The sequence below is a fragment of the Silurus meridionalis genome, chromosome 4 (assembly GCF_014805685.1).
Source record: "Silurus meridionalis isolate SWU-2019-XX chromosome 4, ASM1480568v1, whole genome shotgun sequence".
NCBI classification, from domain to species: Eukaryota; Metazoa; Chordata; class Actinopteri; order Siluriformes; family Siluridae; genus Silurus; species Silurus meridionalis.
The window spans coordinates 18,789,190-18,812,575 of record NC_060887.1 but is presented as its reverse complement, the minus strand read 5'-3'; the positions used below and the strand labels follow the sequence as shown (position 1 = coordinate 18,812,575).

Sequence of the window (23,386 nt, the reverse complement as noted above, 5' to 3'; positions counted from 1 at the left end):
CTTACTAGATTTAGTTTTTAGCTTAGTTTGATTTTTTTTTTTTTTATTTAAAGAGAACAATACTACTATTTATGCTAATTATAATGCTAAATTGCTTTCTAAGTCTCTAATTTCTACGTGTCTAACTGTCCCAGATGTTAAAGCAGATCTATTGTAGTTCATATTCTCCAATGGCAAAGCTCCACAAGATTAGCAGTTCAGATTTTTTCTGATTTGAATAGCTTTAAGGTCAGCATTGTACATTATGAGGGATCAAATTAGACAAGACATACATTGTTCACTGTAAAAAGAAATCCATAAATTATCATTTTTAATTAAAGATCTTGACATTGCTCCATTGCATCTGCATGTTTTCACTGCATGTATCCTTTATATTTATTTGTTGTACACATTAACATACATATATGCACTTGTTAAATTGCATATTGCTACTGTTTCCACTTCTGGTAGATGCTAATCTGCATTTCTTTGCTGTGTATCTGCACTGTAAGAGCCTCTGAACGCATTTTATTTGTTGTTTGCTTTTATATATATATATATATATATATATATATATATATATATATATATATATATATATATATATATATATATATATATATATCTGACAGTAGGGTACTTATTAATCTCAGAAAGTGTAAGCAACACACAAGGAAATATTGCTTTTAAATGAACTTAAACCTCAATTTAAGCCTCAACCAACTTAAATGAATTTAAATGAACAACCTCAATTTGCATTTAACAATCAACCTGTAATGACCACACTAATATAATGCATTTACTTCTAGCAAACATCACTTAGAATTTAGGATACTATCACAAAGTTATGGGTTATTAGTCTCATACCTAACATCCTTCATCGTGGGTCAGTTTGGATGCAGCCAGTTTGAGGTCTTTTCAAATTCAAATTAGTGAAGAAATTGACATGCTGAGGATACTGAAGAATAAAGGTTATTCAGTATATTCCATTTCCAAGCATCAGCTGCAACCTATGGATTCATACTGAATTTTATATATTTTACATCGAAAATAAAAGTTTTGGGAGGGTCAGGGGTGAGTGAAATCTTAGTGGTGGTTTGACATTGGTGAATATCTATGCCAGATTCTGTGTGACTCTTCAGGGATAATGGAAACTTCATTAATTTATATGTCTGCATTTGGGTGTATTTTATTGTGACTCTGGATACAGGCTATGGGATGATAAGTAACAAGATAAGCCAGAATTGCCTTAATTAAAGTAGTTGTCTGTCTGTCTGCAGGTAATTTTGCCCCATTACTGTAAAGAAATCATCATAATAACCAATAAAGTATTGTACCGTGTTACCCACTTTCATTGAACGTCAAACTCTAAAGGTCACACAGCTCAGACTTCAGCCTGTAGTCAGCCTGTAGTCTTCATCATCAGAAAGGGGACTATAATGGTGTAGGAAAGATCTCCTTTTTTAATGCATGTCACATTCATTTAATATTACTGATACTCCACATCAAATGAGTATTAGAGACAATCCCACTATTTTATTGTCTGTTTTCATATTTAATTCAACTTTTTTGGACTCTAATGAGCTCAGAGTGCATAAAAGTAAAAACCTGCATCTTATGTGACAGTAAGATTTTAGAAATAAATTAAAAAAAATACACTGTATTCGTTCACTTAAGTCAATTAATGAGTAAAGTTAGCAAATGAACAGAGTGTTGACTGATATCCTATATTAAAGCATAGCATAGAGAAAAGGGCAGCAAACTTTAGTGGAAATATTGATATTAAATCACAACTCTGGCCAGCTGGCAATGGAAAGTCAGAGAAAAGGCCACAGGCTGTTAAAGGGACTCTAAGTTATGAATATAATTTTTTAATTTTCCCATCATAAGTACCACATGGAGTTTCTTCACTTGCTATGCGTTTGGTCAAACAGATCAATGTAGATACAATATAAACATAAAAAGGCAGTTAAAACTTTCATTTGAAGGTTAATCTGATTGCATCTGAACACAAATTGAATTCTGATTGTAGTTCCAGGCACAGTATTTTTTTTTATCTAGAAAAGTATTGATTTTATTCAGTTTGTTCATATGTAGGTTGCTATGGAAACCATAGGAATCAATTCTATGCCTGTACATCTTCTTTGCCTCCCCCATCATTCTATTAACATAGTTGGGAAGCTGTATGCTCAAGCATTTAATATAAATATAAATATAAATATAACCTGTGCGGCTGACAGTCATCAATTATGTTATGTTGAAAGTTCTTTAGTTATCCTCATGATGAGTGGAAGTGTATATGATGTAAAGAATTCTGTCATTACTTTTGTAAATACTTCAGTTGAGCTACAATAGGAAAATTAGTTTTGGTGTATGTTTGTGAAACATGAAATTCCATGTGCTGTTTCCTGTCTTTACAAGTTTAGGCATGTAAGATATGGCCAAGTCACTAATATTCCAGATTTTTCCATGCACAGCAGTTAAAAAAGCTAAACTAACATGGTAACTAAAACACTGATAAACTATTATTAGTACAATTTTCTGTAATAAAATAAATAAATACAATACAATCAACTCAAATCACAGGATAGGCTCTCACACACATTACACACAACGGCAAAAAAACAAAAAAAGATTGAATGTAGACAGACAGACTGACTATATGCATATAGACAAAACATTGAGACACCTGACTTTTTTCCATCCATATGTCTTTGGATGCAGTAGCATTAAATAATCTTAACTTGAAATAGGATACCCAGACCTGCTCTAACATGACCAGACCCCTGTGCACAAAGATATGCTTTATATGGGTTGAAGTAGATCATGAGTGGCCTGCTAAAGAGCTCTCATCTCAACTGTACACCTACAGGCCTCTTCACCTTACATCAGCACCTGACTTCACTCTTGTGTCTGAATGAACACATATCTCCTCAAGCACATCTTCCCAGAAGAGCAAAGGTTATTATAACAGCAAATGGGGACAAAATGTGGAATGGGATGTTATAGTCAGGTGTCCAGAAACTTTTGTCCATAAACTTAATATAAATATGGATAGATATACAAATTAGAACTTGATTAAATTAGACTGTGAAAGGCAAAATAATGACTTTAAATGAAAAGGTAATTATAATAGAAGTTCAGTTGATGTGCATTCATATTTGCTTAAACAATTCACATACAGCTCATTCAGTGCACTAGACTTTTTGTGCATGTATCAAAATACAAGTTATGAAATTGAAAAAAAAAAACCTCAAATCTATTGGAGGTAATAAAATATTATGCATCTTTCTTTTTCCTTAAATATTACCGGTTCTTACAGAATGTTTGAAACTTGTGTAAAGCATCCATCACACAAGTCCTGGTAAAGAGCTGCTACTATAGAAATAAGATCTGACTGAAACACATTAATATGAACTTACCAACCAGCTGGAACACCCTTATGATTACACGTGGAAAAAATTCCCACAGTGGCACATGTTCTTAATTCGTATTTCATTAATAATGCTCTACACATTTTACACTTCCTGTGTTTTCTTAAATAAAGTGTAACAAAAATATGAAATCTACCAGGTATAAACTGCACTTTTATATACAAAATCCTTATTTTTCTGTGTAAATACAGAAGTAATTGTGGGGTTAGAGAGAGAGAGAGAGAGAGAGAGAGAGAGAGAGAGAGAGAGAGATCATGTGTTTCTCAATAATCAATAAGACAGTGTTAGGAATTGTAAAGAAAAACAATACTGCTCAAGGTTGTATACATTTTTATGTATTGAAATCATTGTACAAATGTTCAAAATACCAGAAACTGAAAAACAGCTTATTTGGTCCACTTTCACAGCAGTACAAAACATTGATTTTTCCAAAATAATATTAATAAATGCTGAATCTTAGTAACCTTAAACAGGATAATAAAGTTTCATAATCAGCGTAACCCGCTCTTCATTTGCTTTGTCAAACACAATTAATACCATAGCATCTCTTAAAATAATATTTAACTGAAATGATCAAAATTCAAGTTCTTCTGGTGGAACTGAATACCTGACTGAGCAGAAAAAAATGCTCCAGCAACATAGTAGTTATTTGAAAAATAAAAATAAATAAAAGGAAAAAACAACTGATTTTTAGATCAGGTGAGGTAAACAGCAAGATTATGTAAAATGATCAGAAGCAGAATTTGAAGCAGTGACTTGCAGACAATGTATGTTTAAATACCATTCATCAATTTTACCAATAATATTAACTCATAACAGAAGAAAATGAACATGAATTGTGATGAAAATTAAACATGTGATGTCTATTAATCAAATAAGAACTATCTCTTATTTAATTGCTGTATAAACCAATGCAATAAGCACTGATTATATATATATATAAATAAAAAGAGAGAGAGAGAGAGAGAGAGAGAGAGAGAGAGAGAGAGAGAGAGAGAGAGAGGATTGAATAGGAAAAACCCTGTTTTAACTGATGCTTTTCTCTTAACTTTTTATAAACAAGTCTGTTAATATAATAAAGAAATGTGATCATTGCCACAGCACAATCTAATTGTGGGAATGGGGAATGTGCTGTGACATAAACTCACCACCATCTTGGATAATTGTATAATGTGTGCATGTAAGAGAGAGAGAAAGAAAGAAGGGGAGAGAGAGAGAGAGAGATATTCCCCTGAGCGCTTCTGATTCAAGTACTAATGGTAATCCAGCATATTGGATGGAAAAAAAACAAGGTACAAACTGTAAACGTACTAAATCAGTAAATTCCCTCTTGCTCGATTTGTTGTTCCAAAAGCAACTAATTGATGACTGTGTGAAATAAGGGAACTCCTTGCAAGAAGCATGGCCATCATCATCAAGGCAGTAGAAAACGCTGTGACTGAAATGATGCAAAACTGCTCAATTCAGTGTGAAACTGTTATCCAAGAGAAAAACTGAAATATTTAGTACCATTCAGATAAAAAGTAAATACTTTTCTTTTAGCACAATGCCAGAAGCAACACAGCTGGTTTTCTGTACCTTACAAAAACATGCATTCTGCTTTTGTATATTCTATAATGACAATTAGATCACACCAGGATTGTTAAAGTTACGCTCCTCAGGCACGTAATGACCATGTTGGAGCGGTGCAATTTTTAAACCAGTGGAATTTGAAGTTTGATTTTGAAGTACACTTAATTTCCCCTGACGAATCACAGTGAAAATGTGACCATTACAACATTCTATTGCTCAGGCAATCTGGTATTTTAATCATCTACAAGCTCAGGTTGTACTTGGGGCTTGTACGTTTTCGTCATCGTCCTCCTCAGCTGTGTCAGGGTAAATGACGAGGAACGCAGCAGCTAGAAATCCAACGAAGGAGCCCCTGAGGCCAGCATCGGGATGACCTCACCGAGCCTACGGCTTCCACGACTGCACCGAGAGCTGACGCCACCAAAATCTGAGAAATGTAAACCTGGCACGTCAGAATGGCACAATCGATACCGAAGCCTCGGCGAGAGTTTCCTGGACTGTGCCGGATGTACTGTAATGAGAAAACACAAGATGTATCAGACAGTCAGTAACTGTGCCACAATATTACAGCAACAGTGAACTATATTTTAAATCAAGCTCCAATGTATTGAAATGCTAAAAGATCAAATATATATAAATCATTTTTTTTTTTATATTTGCACATTTTCTTTTCTTTTGCTGCTGTAACACAAAGATTTCCACTGTGGAAAAACAAGGGTATATCTTATCATAAAAAAATCTAATATATTTATAATAAAAGTCATACCTCTTTGATCTCATGGTACTGCCCGAGCAGAGCATAAGGACAGTAGGATATACTCATAGAAATAAATCCCATGCTGCTTATCATTATCATGGCGATGTAAACATTGGGGAAGATGGCCATTACAGCCGTGCCCACAGCGTAGCCTAGAGTTCCCATCATATAGATGATTCGGATGCTCAAGTCGTAGTTGTCAAGGTACTTCTGAAGCACAGCTGTAAAAAAAAAAAAAAAACATTCATGCTATCTAGCGTGAAAGCAAATATGAAGAATAACAATGTACTAGCCTATTATTACTGACAGTATGCTATTTTTAGTTTTTGTACCATGTCTGAACAATTACTTGAACACAAAAAACCAAGTATTACCCCAAGACTTTCCAAGCACAAACAGGGTTTTCTGAACTGCCTTACAGTTGTTTATTGTGTCGGTTAATGTTCGCCCGGTGTGTGAGTGTGTGTGTGTGTGTGTGTGCTGCCTGTAGCATAAATGGTGCATTTTCTCAGCAATCATTTAAAGTCTAACACTTCTGAGAGAAAGGCAGATGGTGCAAGCTGTGCAAAGATTAAGTGATAAACCCAACAGCGCGCATATTTCTCAATTATACTTTACATGTTCACTACAAGAACTGAGTTATTACGCAGCAACCAAATTTACATGTTGGCCAGCCCAGGGGAAAAAAAAGAAAAAGAAAACATAGCTCATCAATGAAGAATGCATTTTTTCAAGACACTACTGTGTTACCAATTTGCATTGGTGTTCACTGTACACAATAATCTTTTATTTTTTTTGCATTACTTTTTCATTACATTAATCCTTTTCCATACATATGCTAAAATGCCACTATTTACACATTTCATTCAAACATCAGCTGTAGAAAAAGCCAATACTTTTGGAAACTTCGCCACAAGTCTTACCGCTTTGCTGTTCCTTAAATTGCAAATAAAAAAAAAAAATAAAATAAAAACACTTTTGCTGGATGTAAAACACACCTGAGCAGATGGCAGCAGTGGCGGCATAGATAACTAGCCCCCAACAGCCCATCTGTACTCCCTTATGGTAGTTTTGAAGCTCGGTAGTGTTTGCAGCAGCCTAAGTAAAAATAAAATTGTGTTACTGCTGTGTGTATTGACTGTAATTCAGTGTCAAGACATTGAAAAGCCTAAAGAAGAAAATCTAGAGCTTATCTTACCATTGGGTCTCCTTCATAGATGACCTGTCCCATGAAGTCAGTATAGAAAACAACCTGTGCGATAATGGAGAACCAAGTAAGGAGATGGCACACACACAGGCGCCAGAGCTGTGGAGGCATTTTCAACATGGACAGCCAAAGCAGTTTCACAGTAGTGCCACTTCCTTCTCCTTCTTCGCTCTCGTTGTCATCTTCCGCATCCGTTCCGGATGAGGTGCTACCTCTGTTCTGCAGCCTGCAACGCTCCTGCAGTCTTGTTATCCTGTCGATGTCGTTCAGGCTTTGCGATGACTTGATTGGGCGAGCTAAATTGATGCGGCGACGAGGCCGATGGAAGCGCACTCGGCCATAGTAAGAGAAGGTAAACGAAGGTTGTCGGTAGAATGAAGGATGCCGACAGCGGACTGTTCCGTTAGAATGACGAACACCGGCTTTGTTTTGATGGTTCATATCGCATTTTGGTTTGGCATCTTCAGCAAGGTCGCCATTGACAGCCTTGAAACCATTGGGGTGGCCGTTGCTCATTGTAGAATCTGTCTGTGATTTGCAGTGATTTGCCGGACAGCTGCTGTTTGGGCAATATTCAAACGACATCTCAGCGCTGAAATCCTGGAATAAATTTGGCTCCGCGTTGTGGAGAAAGTGCTGATCGAGGTCCAAATCTGGATCGAGTGCAATGGTAGTGTCGGGTACAGCAAGAACGGAGTCACTTTTACTTCTCATTACATTCAAGAAGTCCTTTTGGACCTCGGTCTCAGACTGATTGTCCTCATAATCTTCAAAAGGATCCTCTTCGATAATGAGGTCCAGTTCCGGCACTTGGTGAGTCCTGGGAAGAGTCTCGTTAAGGTGAACGGATGAGGAGCTTTCCACTTCCTCAGTCTCAGATAAGTCCTGCAGACGAGTATTAGACGGTCTTTCCTGAATGCTAAAAAGGTGAAGAGTCACAGAAATGATAAAAATGATGGCAGCAAAGAAGAACAGCACTTGCTCTTGGGCTTTGAATGCATGTCCCAAGAAAGTGTCTGTCCAGTCCAAACCTCCAAGCATGTAACCCAAAGCTCCACCCAGACCTGTAAAAGCAATAAATATAGTGGACATCAGAGTCTCAGGATATGCTCACGTTTAATCTACAGTTAAAATCTTTACTTATGCTATATACCTTTTTAATTAAGGTATAATCCAAATTCTGCTACTAACAAATCTAAAGCTTCTTGGTATTAATAAGCTCTTCTTCTTGAGATATTTAATTAATAAGAATGTCAGACAGAGAAGAACATAATTCCTTCCCCTCCTAGTGTCAGAGGCAGAAAAACTAATGCTTTGTGCATGTTACCTGCAGAGAAGGCATGAATATTCAGGGCCATGTCTTGCTCTTCTCCTTCAGCGATGTCCAGCAGGTAGGCTCTGATTGGTCCGTCTAAAGCATCAGCACAAAAGTCCAGCACCACTACACCTAGAACTGTCAAAATGATCCCAATGGGCTGGTTACCAGGAACATCTCCTGCCCTCAGGCCTGAGAAATACACAGTTTGTGTTAGTAAAACTGCAGCATTAGTAACACTTCCATGATATAACAGAGTCTGGATTTTTCTAGTCATCATAAACCTGGCATGAAAAATTAAGAGCCTAGGTACATGACTAAATGCAGGTAAACGTTAAAAACAACCTTCAGGCCATTCAAAAATCCCATCCTGCCCTGCATTATGCAAATGAACAAAAGAATATACAGTGAAGCTTTCTCTCTCAAACGAGATCATTCAAAAGCACAAACTGTCAAAGATAAAGATCTCACCCATCAGAGAGCCGTTGAGAAAAGAGCTAAACCAAGCAGTAATCCTACACAAAGAGCCAGAATGAAGGGTCTTCTCCGACCCCACCTGAGAGTACAGCGGTCGCTCGCTGAGCCGATCACAGGTGTGAAGATGAAACCCAAAATGGGGCTGAGGAACCATGTCAGACTGTAGTACTGCTCGGGAAGACCTGAACAATACAAATAAATAAATATATAGATAATTAATCTAACTTTTCAACAATGATTTGAGCTTAGGGTTGGGAACCTGCTTTTAAAGACACTGCTCTTCAATTCCATTATTCAGTCATGTGATCATTTAAATCTCAAGTCTGGTGTTTAGGTTTTGTGATTTTCACTGTGAAACATTTCTTTCTAAATCACCAAACCATGGAGAAGCACATGGTGTCCACAGGTGAGATGTCTCTTGACCCGTTGCAACACTATTCATTAACTTGACTTTTATAATGCTGTCATGTTTCGTCTACTCATCAGATACCTCAAAGCAAGAATTTTACTACTGCAATAAAAACCTACGTAAATGATCAAAGTGGAATTTCAATATCTATGACGTGACAAAGTTCTGCTTTCAATAGGCTTCGAAATTTTCAATTCGGCTTCTCTGTTCACTACATTCAGGGTTTCACAGAGTCAAACTTAAGACTTTTTAAGACCATAAAGAATGAAACATCACAACATCAAAAACACACACAAATACATTGTTAGCAACTGGCCTTAACAAAGCCGCAAATTCAGTTTTTCAATCCAAGTATCGCTAAACTTGTACTTACCCATAGCTAAAAAAGAAAATCTGTTTTATGTCTGCGGTACTGTCCAAGAGAGATTCGCTCCAATAACAGAAAGCTGATTGGCTGTTGCATGCTGGTCTGTAGTTATAATACAGCGAATCATATTTGGAGTAGTGAAAGAAAGAACTACACCACCACAGAAACTAACAAACGAAAATATTCTAAAGTGAAACAGGAGCATTTCGATGAGCGTAGCTTTACATGTTAATCAAAAAAATTAAGACCTTTTTCAAATGAATTAAGTCCTAGAACAGTGAATTTAAGACTTTTTAAGGCCAAAAATTTGACTGTTAAACACCCTGTACATTGCTGCAATATAGCATAGCAGTTCTTCGCATGCTTTTCTTTTACCTTGTAGAAAAAAAAAAGTTTTTGTAGGAGAAAAAAAAAAAAACCCAGAATGAGAAAAATGTGCACACACATTCTCTAAGTTCAAAGTTCTTTGTTACCGTCTTACCGTCTACCGTGTTAAAGTCTTCTGTTATACATGCAAACAAAAGTGCAGTGTGTTTGCTTTATGTGTGTAAATGTTTACTCCTTTACCTTCATGGTGTATACTGAAACACTTCACATGAGCATCGTCAGAGTGGAAATGCCAAGCACCATTTATTGCTCATCTATAAAAGTATATTAAAGCGTGATGAAAGCTCGATGTTTCATCACTCATACGATGGCTTTTATCAGTGCATGAGGAAGAATGAAGGGTGATGAAATTCCTTGTCCTTCTAGCCATTAGACCTTATCGGGAAATGTACTGGTTTTATGTATAATGGTCACCTACCTATCTGCAGTAGCACAGGTGTGACCAGAGCTGTTTCCATGGCATAGCAGAACTCCCGGCCGAACATGACCGCTCCGTGCATAACCCACAGGCGTTTGGAGACGTGATCCACCGTGCTCTCGCTGGATGATTTTTCAGAAACTTCCATTTTCTTCACGCCATTTATTCTGCTTTCTGAAGACTTGACAGGCTCTAGGTCTACGTGCGGCATTTGCACGACCCCAGAATCTACATTCTTGGGCACCATGTTGATCAGCGAGCTGAATGCAGAACTAACTCGAATCAAGAACAGAGCTTTTTTTACTTGGATCCCAAACAGAGAAACTCCAGCTTCTTGGCTAGGTTTGAAAAACCACGAGGATTTGTCAGAATCGACACGCATCCACCAAGGTTTCTGATTACCAGATGAACCTCAGGCCGCTCCATATGCTATTAGCAAAAGATTTACCACTTGCTTTGGCTAATACAAATCCATAGACAGCCATTTCTGGCTAAGTAATGAGTCATCATTTTCTGGAGTCTGAAAAAGGAAAAGGGGAGAAGGAGGACAACGAGGAGGAGAAGATCAGCACAGGCACACGCTTCCCTGAATAGCCCCATGGAGTGATCAGGTGAAATCTACATGTGAGAAAACAAAAAAACAGCACACTTTTTTATTCAGAAGACTTGCAGATGTGAAGCTTTAATCCGAGAACACCGGGTGTGTGGTCTGATTAACGGCATACCAGTCCATCACAGAGCCATCTATATATTCACCACTGTACATTTAACAATGGATATTGTCCCAAAGCAGCTATACAGAGATAAAGACATGATAAAGTTTAATGCCTATAAGTTTGTTCCCTTTGAGTCTTTCCCTAATGAGCAAGCCAGTGGTGACAGTGGCGAGGGAAAAAAGAAACCTTGAGAAGAACCAGACTCAAAATAGAACCCGTCCTCATCTGGGTGCCGCCGAATGTCCATTCGCGAGTGCTTTTTAAAAAAAACAATTGCAATATTGTGACCATGTCCAATTGAAATTACATTCTAGAAAAATCTATAAACTAATGCTTTTGTTGAAGTAATGTCATTACAACTATATAGAGTGCTGTACACAGTAAAAACAAAACGTTTCCCCAGGACACAGGTGCTACACAAGACAAATTACCGTATTTTCCGGACTATAAGCCGCTACTTTTATTCCCATGCATTGAACCCCGCGGGTTAAACAATGAAGCGGCTAATTTATGGATTTTTCCTGGGTTTTTCCCGGTTTCACAAGCTTCAAGACAAAAAACTGAACCCCATAACATTAGACCAACGAAATTGCAGAACGGGTTCAGGTGAACCAATGAAACTCTTTATATTAAATCAATTGCGCTCCCACTGAATCGAGCCGCACCAACTCATAAATATGGATGAGGTTCCTCCAACGTTTGACCTGCCGCTCACTCGAAAACAACCGGGCATGAATAAAAACTTCACCTGTGTTCTGAGCTGCACGGCATCGGGAGAAAAACTTCACCGATGGTGATTTTTAAACGCACGACGATGCCAAAAGATAAACTGAGATAAATAGTTGTGAAAGGAAGGAGGAAGACAGTGAACTATGACTTTCTTGGTAGGCTACTGTTTAGATACAAGCCGTGTAACAGACACTGTCTTTCTTTAAATCCTGTGTAAAGTTCATTAGTTTCAACGTAGACCTTTCAATGTAGACGTAGCGGCTTATAGACAGGTGCGGCTTATATTTGAGTGCATTTAATAGTCCGGAAATTACGGTACACAGAATTATTCCACATGGTAAATATGAATCCACATTTATACTGCATTGTGTATATATATATATATATATATATATATATATATATATATATATATATAAATATATAAATGTTTTGATCATGAATAGTCACAGACAGGAGCATACCTGGATTAATCAGCAGCTTTTTATTCACCAGACGCCAAAACCCTCCTGTTAAAGACAATTGTAAAACACAAACATTGTTCTTCTCTGAAGGCTGTTGTTCAGGACAACAAGTGGCATGTCTATAATCCTCAGGCAAAAACGGTGACAGTACAAAAGCCTGAACTCCACACAATCAACAGCAGCAGATAGCAGTTTATTCCGCAATACAAACGCCTCCCTATTGGATAAATAGTGTGCGATTATAGGCCGCATGTCCTGTCATTTAATACGCTAAAAAGGGAGCTTCGGTAGGGAATAGGCAGCTATTTGGGATTCAGCCTCAGTCACTAAGGTAACTTGTCTTGCCCAACGGATTTCTCTACTCATTTTCACCTTAGGGCTCAACCGGAGCTCTGAAAAAGCTTTCCGTTCCAATAAAAAATGATGATAATTATTTTAAGACTTTTTTTATTTATTTTTAACCAGACAATCCTATCGAAATGTTTAAACCGAAGAGAAAACGTTGATAAAACTGTAAACAGCGCGATATGTCTGTGTATATATTACAACGCTGAGCTAGCAAGGTTAGCCAGTAACACTAAGATTATCTAGTTAGACTAGTTATTCAATCGTTAGTCAATAACTAGGTATTATAGAGTGTTAGACACTTAATGAGCTTTACGATTGTGTTTGTTAGTTAGTCTGTATCATTGCTGCCCGGTTAACCATCATTCAGCTCTCTGTTCAAACTCCACAGTAATGGATCAGACTGTTATTTGTTATTCTCCCCCGATTCTTAGCTAGAGGGCTAACCTGGTGGTCTTCAGACAGGTGTCAGGCCAACAGTTTTGACACATAAAACCCCGATTCCTTCCGAATTAAAAAAACCGTCCCTTTCTGGAAGCCGTGTGCACGCGATTACAGTCCAATAAATCTTCAATCTTACCGTCCAATCAAACACCGTCTCCTCTCACATCTGCTGCTGAACGGCCGCTCGTCTATTGTGTTCAGCTGGTTGCCATGCACTCACAAAATCCCGTCTCCGCCCTCACATCCAGATTCCTGCCAAAAGCACGGTTTTACCGGAAGTGCGTCTATCTTTCATTTCGATGGACAGTAAAAAAGAACTTGGTGAAATATTCACCGAAACGACATGTCATAAAAAGTCCAGTGGCGGCCAGTGTATTTAACAGTGTATTTAACACCTAGACCTTCAGTAGAGGTGGCAAAACTATACACATAGTTTACTGAAGTAGAAGTACAGATACTCGTGTTTTAAAAGACTTCAGTAAAAGTTAAAGTACTGACTACACTTTTTTACTCAAGTTAAAGTAAAGAAGTTTGGGCTCTGACATGTACTTAAGTAAAAAGTAGCCGCTACTACTACCTGTTTTAGTGTGAACTGAACCTCACATTATATCAATGTATTAATAAAAAACTTGTGTGTGTGTGTATATATATATATATATATATATATATATATATATATATATATATATATATATATATATATATATATATAATTTGAACGGCTTTGGCCGACCTTTCCTCATGATGTCCAACAATTCGTGAAAAGTCCATCTTGTAAATGTCCTGGTGTATCCACGTTTTTTTCCCCTCCTCTGTCAGTTATTCTGGAATGAAAAAAAACCATCTATTAAATCCACACAAATATATTTGAGTCAAAAAATATATAAAAAAATAAAACAATGATTAATACTGTTAAAACCTATGTCAGCTCTGATAGAGTTTTGGGCAGCAGAGAAGGCCTTGCTGGCCCTGACAGTCCACCACTGCAAAAGCCACCATATTAAACCTTTATTAATCATTTAATGTCTTTTTTAATTCTCACTTTTACTATTTTATTCAATATTTATTTAAACACCATTTATTTATTTCATAATTTTTTGCAACATTTCCCAATTCTAATCACTGCTTGTAATATGCTTCCATTATTGGATAATTACTAAGGTTCCATGGTGGTCTAGTGGTTAGGATGCGGTCAGGGAACCAACCCCAGCCATCAGGGTTGCACAAGCCTTAGTGCCGGGCCCAAGCTCGGATAGATGGGGAGGGTTGTGTTAGGAAGGGCATGCCAAATTAAACATGCGGATGGTACGCTGTGGCGACCCCCAATGGCAGAAGCCGAAAGAAAGTTACCAGGTTCCCTGGGGGTCTAGTGGTTAGGATGCGGCGCTCTCACCGTGGCGCCCCGGGTATGATCCCCAGTCAGGGAACCAACCCCAGCCATCAGGGTTGCAAAAGCCAGTACACTCTTAGTGCCGGTCCCAAGCCCGGATAAATGGGGAGGGTTGCGTTAGGAAGGGCATCCAGCGTAAAAACATGTGCCAAATCGAACATGCGGATCATGTTTACGGCGACCCCTAATGGGAGAAGCCGAGAGAAAGTTTTATTGGATAATTACTATGCATGCCACTGAGTCTAAATGGTGTCTTGTGTAATGATGTAGGATTATTTCACTGTGGTTAATAATGAACTATATTACCTCAGACAGAATGATGATCTGTAGATGAATCATAGATCTCATTGCTGATAATCTTATGACATTAGTAGAGCAATTTCATTCATATTCTTACAGACTTTCTCTACAATATCTGGTTTTGGATTATATAAAAAGCCTAAAGATTTGCTACGAAGCATAAAGCATTATTGATGCATGATCAGTTATTAAATAGTAATCCCAAACCAGGAACATGACACTCATTTGTGTGAGACACAATAGCATGAAATGGAGCTATATGTTTCTAAAAATGAAATATTCAAAAGAATAAAATAAATCAATTGAATATATTTCTGATTAATGCTTGGGTGCGGTTTTATGTTCATGTAGACAAAAGCATAACCTAATTAAATGCCATTCTATTCAGCTTCCTACACAAAGACAATGTGCTTAACACTGTCAGATTTTGATTGCTTTATATTGCATTTAACATCAGTGAATAGAACAAATTAGCAGATTAATCTAGCATGTGGACATGTATCTGTCATATAAAGATTAGAAAAGGGGAAATGGGAAACAGTCATCTCCAGAATTGTTGCCGTTTTTTTTTTTTATACTTATTAAATAAAAAAAAAGATTAAAAATGTCCTTTTGATAAACCATCTAAATCTCACACCAAAAATATTGTTTTTAACTATTTTGTACCAATAAGGATATCTAATAATGCCTGCTTCTCTTTCTCCCTGTCACCCCACAACCCATAGTGTTACACATGCCAGTGGCCCTTTTTTCTTTCTGGACTCTTCTAATTCATTCTGATGATCTACCCCTGGATGAGTTCTTTTTAGTTGGAGACTGCCTGGTGCAGTTGAGGATGATTCCACATGAACAGTCTAAAGATCCATTTAGGAGGAATAAACTTAAGAAACACAAAGATGAATTTGGACTGTTATTAATTAATAGCCGGCTTCAGTTGCCATGAATAGTTTTGTATTCAAGTGTCCATCAATGAACAGCTGAAATCCTCAACAATAATTAAACTGTAATGAATGAACATCTGCTGTCACCCAGATGAGGAATGGTTCTATCTATCTATCTATCTATCTATCTATCTATCTATCTATCTATCTATCTATCTATCTATCTATCTATCTATCTATCTATCTATCTATCTATCTATCTATCTATCTATCTATCTATCTATCTATCTATCTATCTATCTATCTATCTATCTATCTATCTATCTATCTATCTATCTATCTCAGGGAGGTTTTCCTTCCGGCTGTTGCCCCTGGTTTGTGCATTAGGGGTTTAATTTAAAGAGACTGATTTAGAAAAGAAAATTTATATTCATAATCTATTAACTGATATAAAACTGCATTGGGGACAATGTCCACTGTTAAAAGTGCTACACAAATTAAATTGAATTGAATCCAACTATTAAATCACCCTATTTATAATGTCAGATTATTTAGAACATTTTAAGCAGTCCTGACTTCCCTTCTCACAGGGATATAAATATGAGGTGGCACAGTGGGCAGATTTCTATGTATAAAAATAGCTCAATGTCAGAAAATGCCCATTGTTTATTGTTAGGTCAATAAACAGGGCTAAAAACAACTCCGAACACTGTGCGTAGAGAAGATTAGAGAGAGAACATTTCTCTAAGACATCACCTCCATGCCAACAAACCTTCTGGAACAAGTTAACACCTGGAGTGGACTCAACATCACTAAACCTTTGGATGTAAAATAGTTTATTATTATTGATAGAGAAAACATGAATAGTTTCAGGCAAATAGATAGATTTGCACAAGCTTGTACAGAAAAAAAGTTACCTATGGGAATGTTTTTCCTTCAAAGGGCAGAACCCTATTAGGATATATGGAATCATTAACGTCATGAAGTAGCTGTTAAACCTGGCTGCTTCTGTGAAGATGATGCCATATTGAGAAGGTGATGATTGTCTTGTTGACTGTCTTATAACATACGACTCATTTAATACACATGCACAGAACCAAATAAAAAGCTTTAGTGATCACAGAATCAAACATTTTCCCAGTCCCTAAGCATAAGCTCATTGTAAACCTGTGCAATGAGTAAAAGTGACATAAGTGAATCTGGTGAGGATCTGTATTGTGGAATACTCTCAGATTCGTTGGAGTAATTGAGTCGCAGTAGCGCCCTCTTGTGGAAAATTAGAAGCTGGTGATGAGTGAGTAAGTGAGTTACAATCCAGTTCCATCAAAACATGCAGAAAAGTAGCAAAATCATATCACATAAATGATGACAATTCAAATGTGAGTTTGAAAATTTGTGTCTGTTATGTTTCATAGCATTTAACTGTTGATAAATAGGCAAGAGTCATTTTCGGACGAAAGATTTTTTTAAGGTTAAAAACAGCTCAAGTAACTAAATGAGGCTTTGACAGGTCCTGAGATCATTTGAAATGTACAATTAATGAAAATCTCAATTTTAACATAATAGATCACATGTTTTTCATGGACTTGTGCCAGTAATATTTTAATTTGGTTCTTTGGTTATGCTTGCTGTGGAAATCCTGAAAGGTTGTGTCAAGCCTTACTAAACAGGATTTCCCTCTCAGAATTAAAGTTAGTAAATCTTAACTATCGAAAGTACTTAAGAGGACCTGTTTTTTTTAAAAGGGCATTTACAAAAGCATTTATGATGTTTCTTATTACTTAGTTCTAACAATGTGATTATATAAACATTTTAAAATCTAAAAACCTTAAAAAACAACAACAATGCAAACACGAGGAAACCATGGTATAAATTACAGTAACACCATGGAAAATGAAAACCATCTGAATAGGCATAAAAATCCTGAATATCTCTGCTGTATATTTACTGTGCTTGGACTACAAAACGACGCAAGATGTAAAAGTAAACCTGAAATAGTAGTGCAAAAATCTTACCAAGTGTAGAAATCTCAAATAAAGGACAATCTATATTATATATTGAATTTTCTTATATTTAAAACGTCTTTAGTCAGATGTCAGATGTCAGATGTACATCTTTGCAGTGAGCTATTCAGGCATCATTTTCACTAAACAAATATTCTTTAATTGTCTTTTAAATCCATAACATTTTCTTTTACACTTTCATTTAATTTTCACATTTAAAACAAATGATTACAAATGAAACCAAATATTTTAGCTAATTATTTACAACATAGAACAAGATCTAATATACATTAGCTGGATAAATACACTGCCTTGACTAAATAAATTGCACACTATCCTATGGCACACATTTGTTGTGGTATCTTTAACCTTCTGCAATGCCACAACATTTGTTTCCAATCAGTATTGCATTCATCTTTGGCAGAGATGTTGTATTGAGGATGGTAGAGTGAAACTTCTCTGTAAAATCCGCTTGGCACATCCCAAAAACCTTCAATAAGCCGTTCTAAAAGCCTAAATCTGACCAATTGAAGCAACCCAAGATTGCAGCACTACCTCGAGAGGCTTGTACAGTAGGCAGTATGAATGATGGCTGCATCGCTTCATGCACTTCTTTTCTTACTCTGACATGGCCAGCACTTTGAAATAGGGAAGATTTGGACTTATTAGACCAAATGATCTTTTCTCATTGCTCCACAATCCAATCTTTACGATCCTAAGCAAACTGCAATTTCTTGTCACGTGTTTTTTTTTTTTTTTATATTACTCTTACTAACAAGTGTATTTTTAAGGTCACACGGCTGTTGAGTCCCAATTCTGTTGTTGAGTCCCAATTCTGTTGTTCTGTTGTTGTGAGTTTTAAAGATCTTAATCACAATCATCCGTCCAACTTTAAATAATGCTAATAATAAAATATTTTTTGGCATTCCTATATATATATATATATATATATATATATATATATATATATATATATATATATATATATATATATGTGTGTGTGTGTGTGTGTGTGTGTGTGTGTGTGTGTATGTGTGTGTGTGTGTGTGTGTGTGTGTGTATATGTATATATGTATATATGTATGTATGTATGTATGTATGTATGTATGTATGTATAGAGGGACGAACTATACAGCCTCATCTGTCACCTTCCTTGGCAGTAGAATTCATATTAATCATGATCATGCTGTTAGTGATAGCAAAAATAGTGCCTGAGCATTTGGAGCTTTTGTGCATGCTAATGATGTCACCACTGGTCTGCTCTTCCTTCGTCTTCCGTAATAACCTCTTCATAGTAGACTGGAAGTTGGTGGTGACGAAACAGTAAACGACAGGATCCAGGCAGCTATTAAGACTGCTGAGTGTGACCGTTACATGATAGACAATCACATGATAGGGCAGGTCAGGGTGGAAGTAGACTAGGACTTGGCAAACATGAAAAGGTGTGAAGCAGATGGTGAAGATCACCAGTACAGTAATGAGTAGCTGCACAGCCTTCATGCGTCTCTCCCTGCTTTGTTGCATGAGGCCTGGTCTGGACAGTGCACACATAATCCTGATCGTAAACACTACAATGATCAACAAGGGCAGGAAGAACTCAAATACTGTCAATGCGAAAAGCTTGGACACGCAGCAGGCTGAAAGTTTGAAGGCTGTTGTGAGGAAAGAGTAAGTGACAACAGTGGCAAACAGCCAGATGCAGATGCAAACCACTTTAGCTACATTGCGATTGCGCCACTTGTGCGAGGTCTCCACCTGTACGATGGCGAGATAACGGTCCACACAGATGCTCGTGAGGAAGAGGATGCTGCAGTACATGTTGACAAAGTAGCTAAATAAATGGATGTAGGAACAGTTCAAGCACCTGCCTCCGCTGTAATACAGTATGATGCGGGTGGGAAGTGACAGGTTCACCAGAAGATCCGTGATTGCAAGGTTAATAGTATAAATAACTGATGTGGTCCTGGGATTTGTACGGAAACAGAATATATACAAAGCTAGGCTGTTAAGAGCCATGCCCACTATAAATATTAGTGTATTAACCACCACCAGAGCAATCCACAGGCTATAGAAGTCATTATAGAGACCCTCATCCAGGTGGGCTAGTCTGCGCAGATAGGGTTCACGATATGATGGAGATCCATTGGTGGTGATTGGTATTAGAGGCATTGTTGGTGTAATGTTCAAATAGAACAACTCTTCAGTTCTGTTCATCTTTGTATTCATGTGTCTGAAACATGAGAAAGATATAAATGTCATTAATTTCATGAACTAATGGGGAAAGTTTTGTTTCAATTGGCTAATTGGAGTATCAGTCCTTCTATTCATTATTCAACAGTGGCAAACAGCTATATGCAGATACACAAACATGCAAAGTAATACATAGTGTATATAATAAATCATATTGTTACTCTGCTGCATTTATACTACCTTACTGCAAACTAGTGTCAACTTTTCTATTCTATTCTATTCTATTCTATTCTATTCTATTCTATTCTATTCTATTCAGTTTATGATGTCATCTGCTGACTTCTTCAACTGTATGTCTAATGATTGATAAGAAGCTGGCTGCTTGTTGATACACAAAATGTTAGCTTTTTAGGACAAGATTCTTGAAAAAAGATAAAAACCTCAATGGAATATAAATAAAATGTAACCATTGGTTTGCATCCAAAGCCATTTTCTTTGTGTTTTATTCTAGACACATACATTTTTCTCAAGGTCCCTTTGAATATAACCTTTGCAATGAAAAGTAAAAATGGTAAATGCATTCTAATTCTGTCTTAGTGATGCTTCCTTTTAAAGCATGGACCATTCTTTCCTGAATGAAAAAAACATTGCATTAAAATATTTTCTGAAATATACCAGTTAAAAAAAAAAACTTAAAATGTATACGCATGTGAATAATAATGATGATATGTTTACTTTCTTACTTATTGAAAAGGAATCAACTAAATGACATATATATATATATATATAATTACATTAATTTAATAATAATAATAATAATAATAACATTCATTTCATAATGCATAGCATTTATAGATGTCATATTGTGTATACATGTGAGTGTGTGTGTGTGTGTGTGTGTGTGTGTTCTTTGGAAAATCAACCTGCATATTAGTAGAATAAAAATTTTATTAAGCAAATTAAACAATTACAAAAAAAATCGCCAAATTTCCCTAGCTTACGAACAGCATTTCTTAGATCTTTATGAAGGAGCTCATTCTCCAAAAGCTAAAGAAAAATCCCCATTCCTGTCTCTGATAAGAGAAACTGATCATGTGAAGATCTACCTTTGATGAAACCAAGACAAAGCAGTATGCTCCTCTTTGAACATTTACAAGCAACACAGAATGGCAATAAGTGTTCATATAGCAATCAATGACTCTTTCTGCTTACAACATTCTGATTAATTACTTAATTAATGAAAGCAACAAAGTATGTAAACACTCCTTCCATTGTTCAATGGCTAAAACATGCATGTCTACTGCATGGATCCTTGAAATCAACAAAATAGTTGGAAAGCAAAGAAAAAGTCACAAAACAGTATGACACCTACCTGTGCATTTAGAAGCCTGCACTTTGTTTCCATGCATCTACCTTGAACTTCACCTAGTGTATATTTCCAACACTCTGGTGGTCAGAAAGCACTCTGAATGAAGACTTCACTGTACACACAGTAACACAGAAAGTGACTGATTAAAGAAAATGCCGATGTCTTTATCACTCTAGCTCTAAAATGTCTTTCTCATCCCTCACCTCAATGGCAACTATTTAGTCTACAGACACAAGATAGTCTCTCTATCATTCCTCTTCCTTCGTTCAGAGGGAGGCTCTTTAAACCCACACAGCTCAGTTAACAGGAAGGAAACCTTACATTTCACACCACTGATTTACAAACTGTACATGAAAAAACAATGCAGAGATGACAGATGTTTAAATGAGAGTAATTTGCACTGATTTATTAAACATTAATGATTTCCTCATATACTGTCTGGATCTGTTTCTACCTGCCAAAAAACTCCTGTTAGATTCACTGTACAAAAATGTATATTAGCTTGTGCTGTTTTTTGAGTTTGTTTTCTTTAAAAAACCAAAACGTCAGATAATAATTGACAAAAATACACTTAACGAACAAACTACCACATACAATTAAATGTAAGCCACACACTGCAGGTGAAATATTAATTCATTCATACTTGGCAGAAAAACATATGGTAAGTAGCCTACTGAGTGCACAGTGTCATCACTAAGCATAAATACCATATGCAATTAACATAATTAGTTCACTTTTGGAACAAACAAACAATGATCAGTGAGGAATTTGTAGAACAATTTTGTTTGCATACATATGGACTCTCAATGAGCAAAGTCATTAATAAACAATTAAAAAAATATTTTAATTGGATTACAAAAAAAGAACCCGATTGTGGCACAGCTTCAGGGTTCTGGGTTCAGTCCTGATCTCTGGGGTCAGGATTATGCCCATGGACTAAGTTTGTTTGAACTTGAATTATATTCTACTTTAATTAGCACTTGCATATGAGACGTCACTTTTTTTCCTGCATGGTTGTGTGTTGTTCTTTGTTGCCTTTCAGGTTATGATTAGCATTTCTTTGGTTTGTTACTTTGGTATTGTTTGGATTTATTTTATATTTTAGTGAGCACTGTATAATCTGCACTTTTATTCACTCAATTTACCATTGGACGACTGTCATTATAGAGTTTCACATGTGCTCACTAACTCCACCTAGGATTTGTCCAGTGCCCCAAAACATGCAGGTGGGCAGACTGGTTTATGTGAATGAGTGTGTGAACATATTTATGATGCCTCGGGTTCTGGAGATAGGATTACAGGATTCAAGTGGTTACTAAAAGTGAATGTAATTAGCTTTTCTTTCTGTAATGTTATTAAACAATGACTAATACTGCAGTTTAAAAACCTGGCACGTTGTAGGTCCTGTACCTGTTCTGTATTGCCTGATTTAGCCTGAACACTTATTTCTATTTATGGTGAGCTGAAGGTGCCAATATGACATCTATAAATGTTATGCATTATGAAATATATATATATATATATATATATATATATATATATATATATATATATATATATATATATATATATGTGTGTGTGTGTGTGTGTGTGTGTGTGTGTGTGTGTGTGTGTGTGTGTGTGCTTCAAATATTCAACTCTCTATGGCTCTATTGCTTCTAATGGGTGACCAATGAAATTGTAGAAATCCTTAAGTTTTTCATGTTTATGAAGAACAAGAATATTCTTAATTCTTAATTCAGCTCCTGCATTTTTTTTTGTTTTACTGTAGATTTATTCTTGGGAAATAATAATTATAACAAAATCTTCATTGCTTTTTTATACCATGTGGTAGACACCCATATTCAGAGTGATTCACAGTTATCATGTGTATACAGCTGAGAAGTTAAAGGGGTAAAAGTCCTTTCTCACAGCCCAGCAGTGGCATTTTGGTGTTGCTGGGATTTGAACTTATGACCTTCTAATCAGAAACAAACGACATCTGTATCATTGAGCTACCACTTTTGTCCAATTGCGCCTACACTGTAATTTATATGCACAGACTGTACATATAAACGTGATTCCTCGAGCTGTGTTTAATGCACATTAGTTAATTTATTATTTAATCCTAGAATGTTTATAAAACCACTTAGATTAGAGCCACACAAATATTATTTTATTACCTGATAAATACACAGACAAGTCAAGGCTCGATATTGTCTGCTAAATACAGATACACAAATTATTAAAGGAC

At 36.4% G+C, this 23,386-nt stretch overlaps 2 protein-coding genes across 2 annotated transcripts; both read right to left on the bottom strand.

Annotated features, from left to right (window-relative positions):
• Positions 1–4,368: 4,368 nt before the first annotated feature.
• slc45a4b (solute carrier family 45 member 4b) lies at positions 4,369–13,267 on the bottom strand. The gene is given in 11 exon segments (XM_046847062.1): positions 4,369–5,355; positions 5,357–5,496; positions 5,752–5,963; positions 6,741–6,840; positions 6,941–8,013; positions 8,277–8,456; positions 8,736–8,759; positions 8,762–8,923; positions 10,323–10,940; positions 12,232–12,276; positions 13,157–13,267. Coding segments are annotated over 9 exon segments (2,394 nt in total). The 5' UTR covers positions 10,705–10,940; positions 12,232–12,276; positions 13,157–13,267; the 3' UTR covers positions 4,369–5,234.
• A 5,464-nt stretch (positions 13,268–18,731) lies between these two features.
• On the bottom strand, positions 18,732–19,763 carry gpr20 (G protein-coupled receptor 20). Its single transcript, XM_046846092.1, has one exon. It carries the CDS (start codon positions 19,761–19,763, stop codon positions 18,732–18,734), a length of 1,032 nt encoding a protein of 343 aa, XP_046702048.1.
• Positions 19,764–23,386: the final 3,623 nt, after the last annotated feature.

Bases quoted from the DNA above. Each gene is read 5' to 3' on its own strand.
- gpr20 (XM_046846092.1), bottom strand. From the start codon at position 19,763: ATGCCTCTAATACCAATCACCACCAATGGATCTCCATCATATCGTGAA.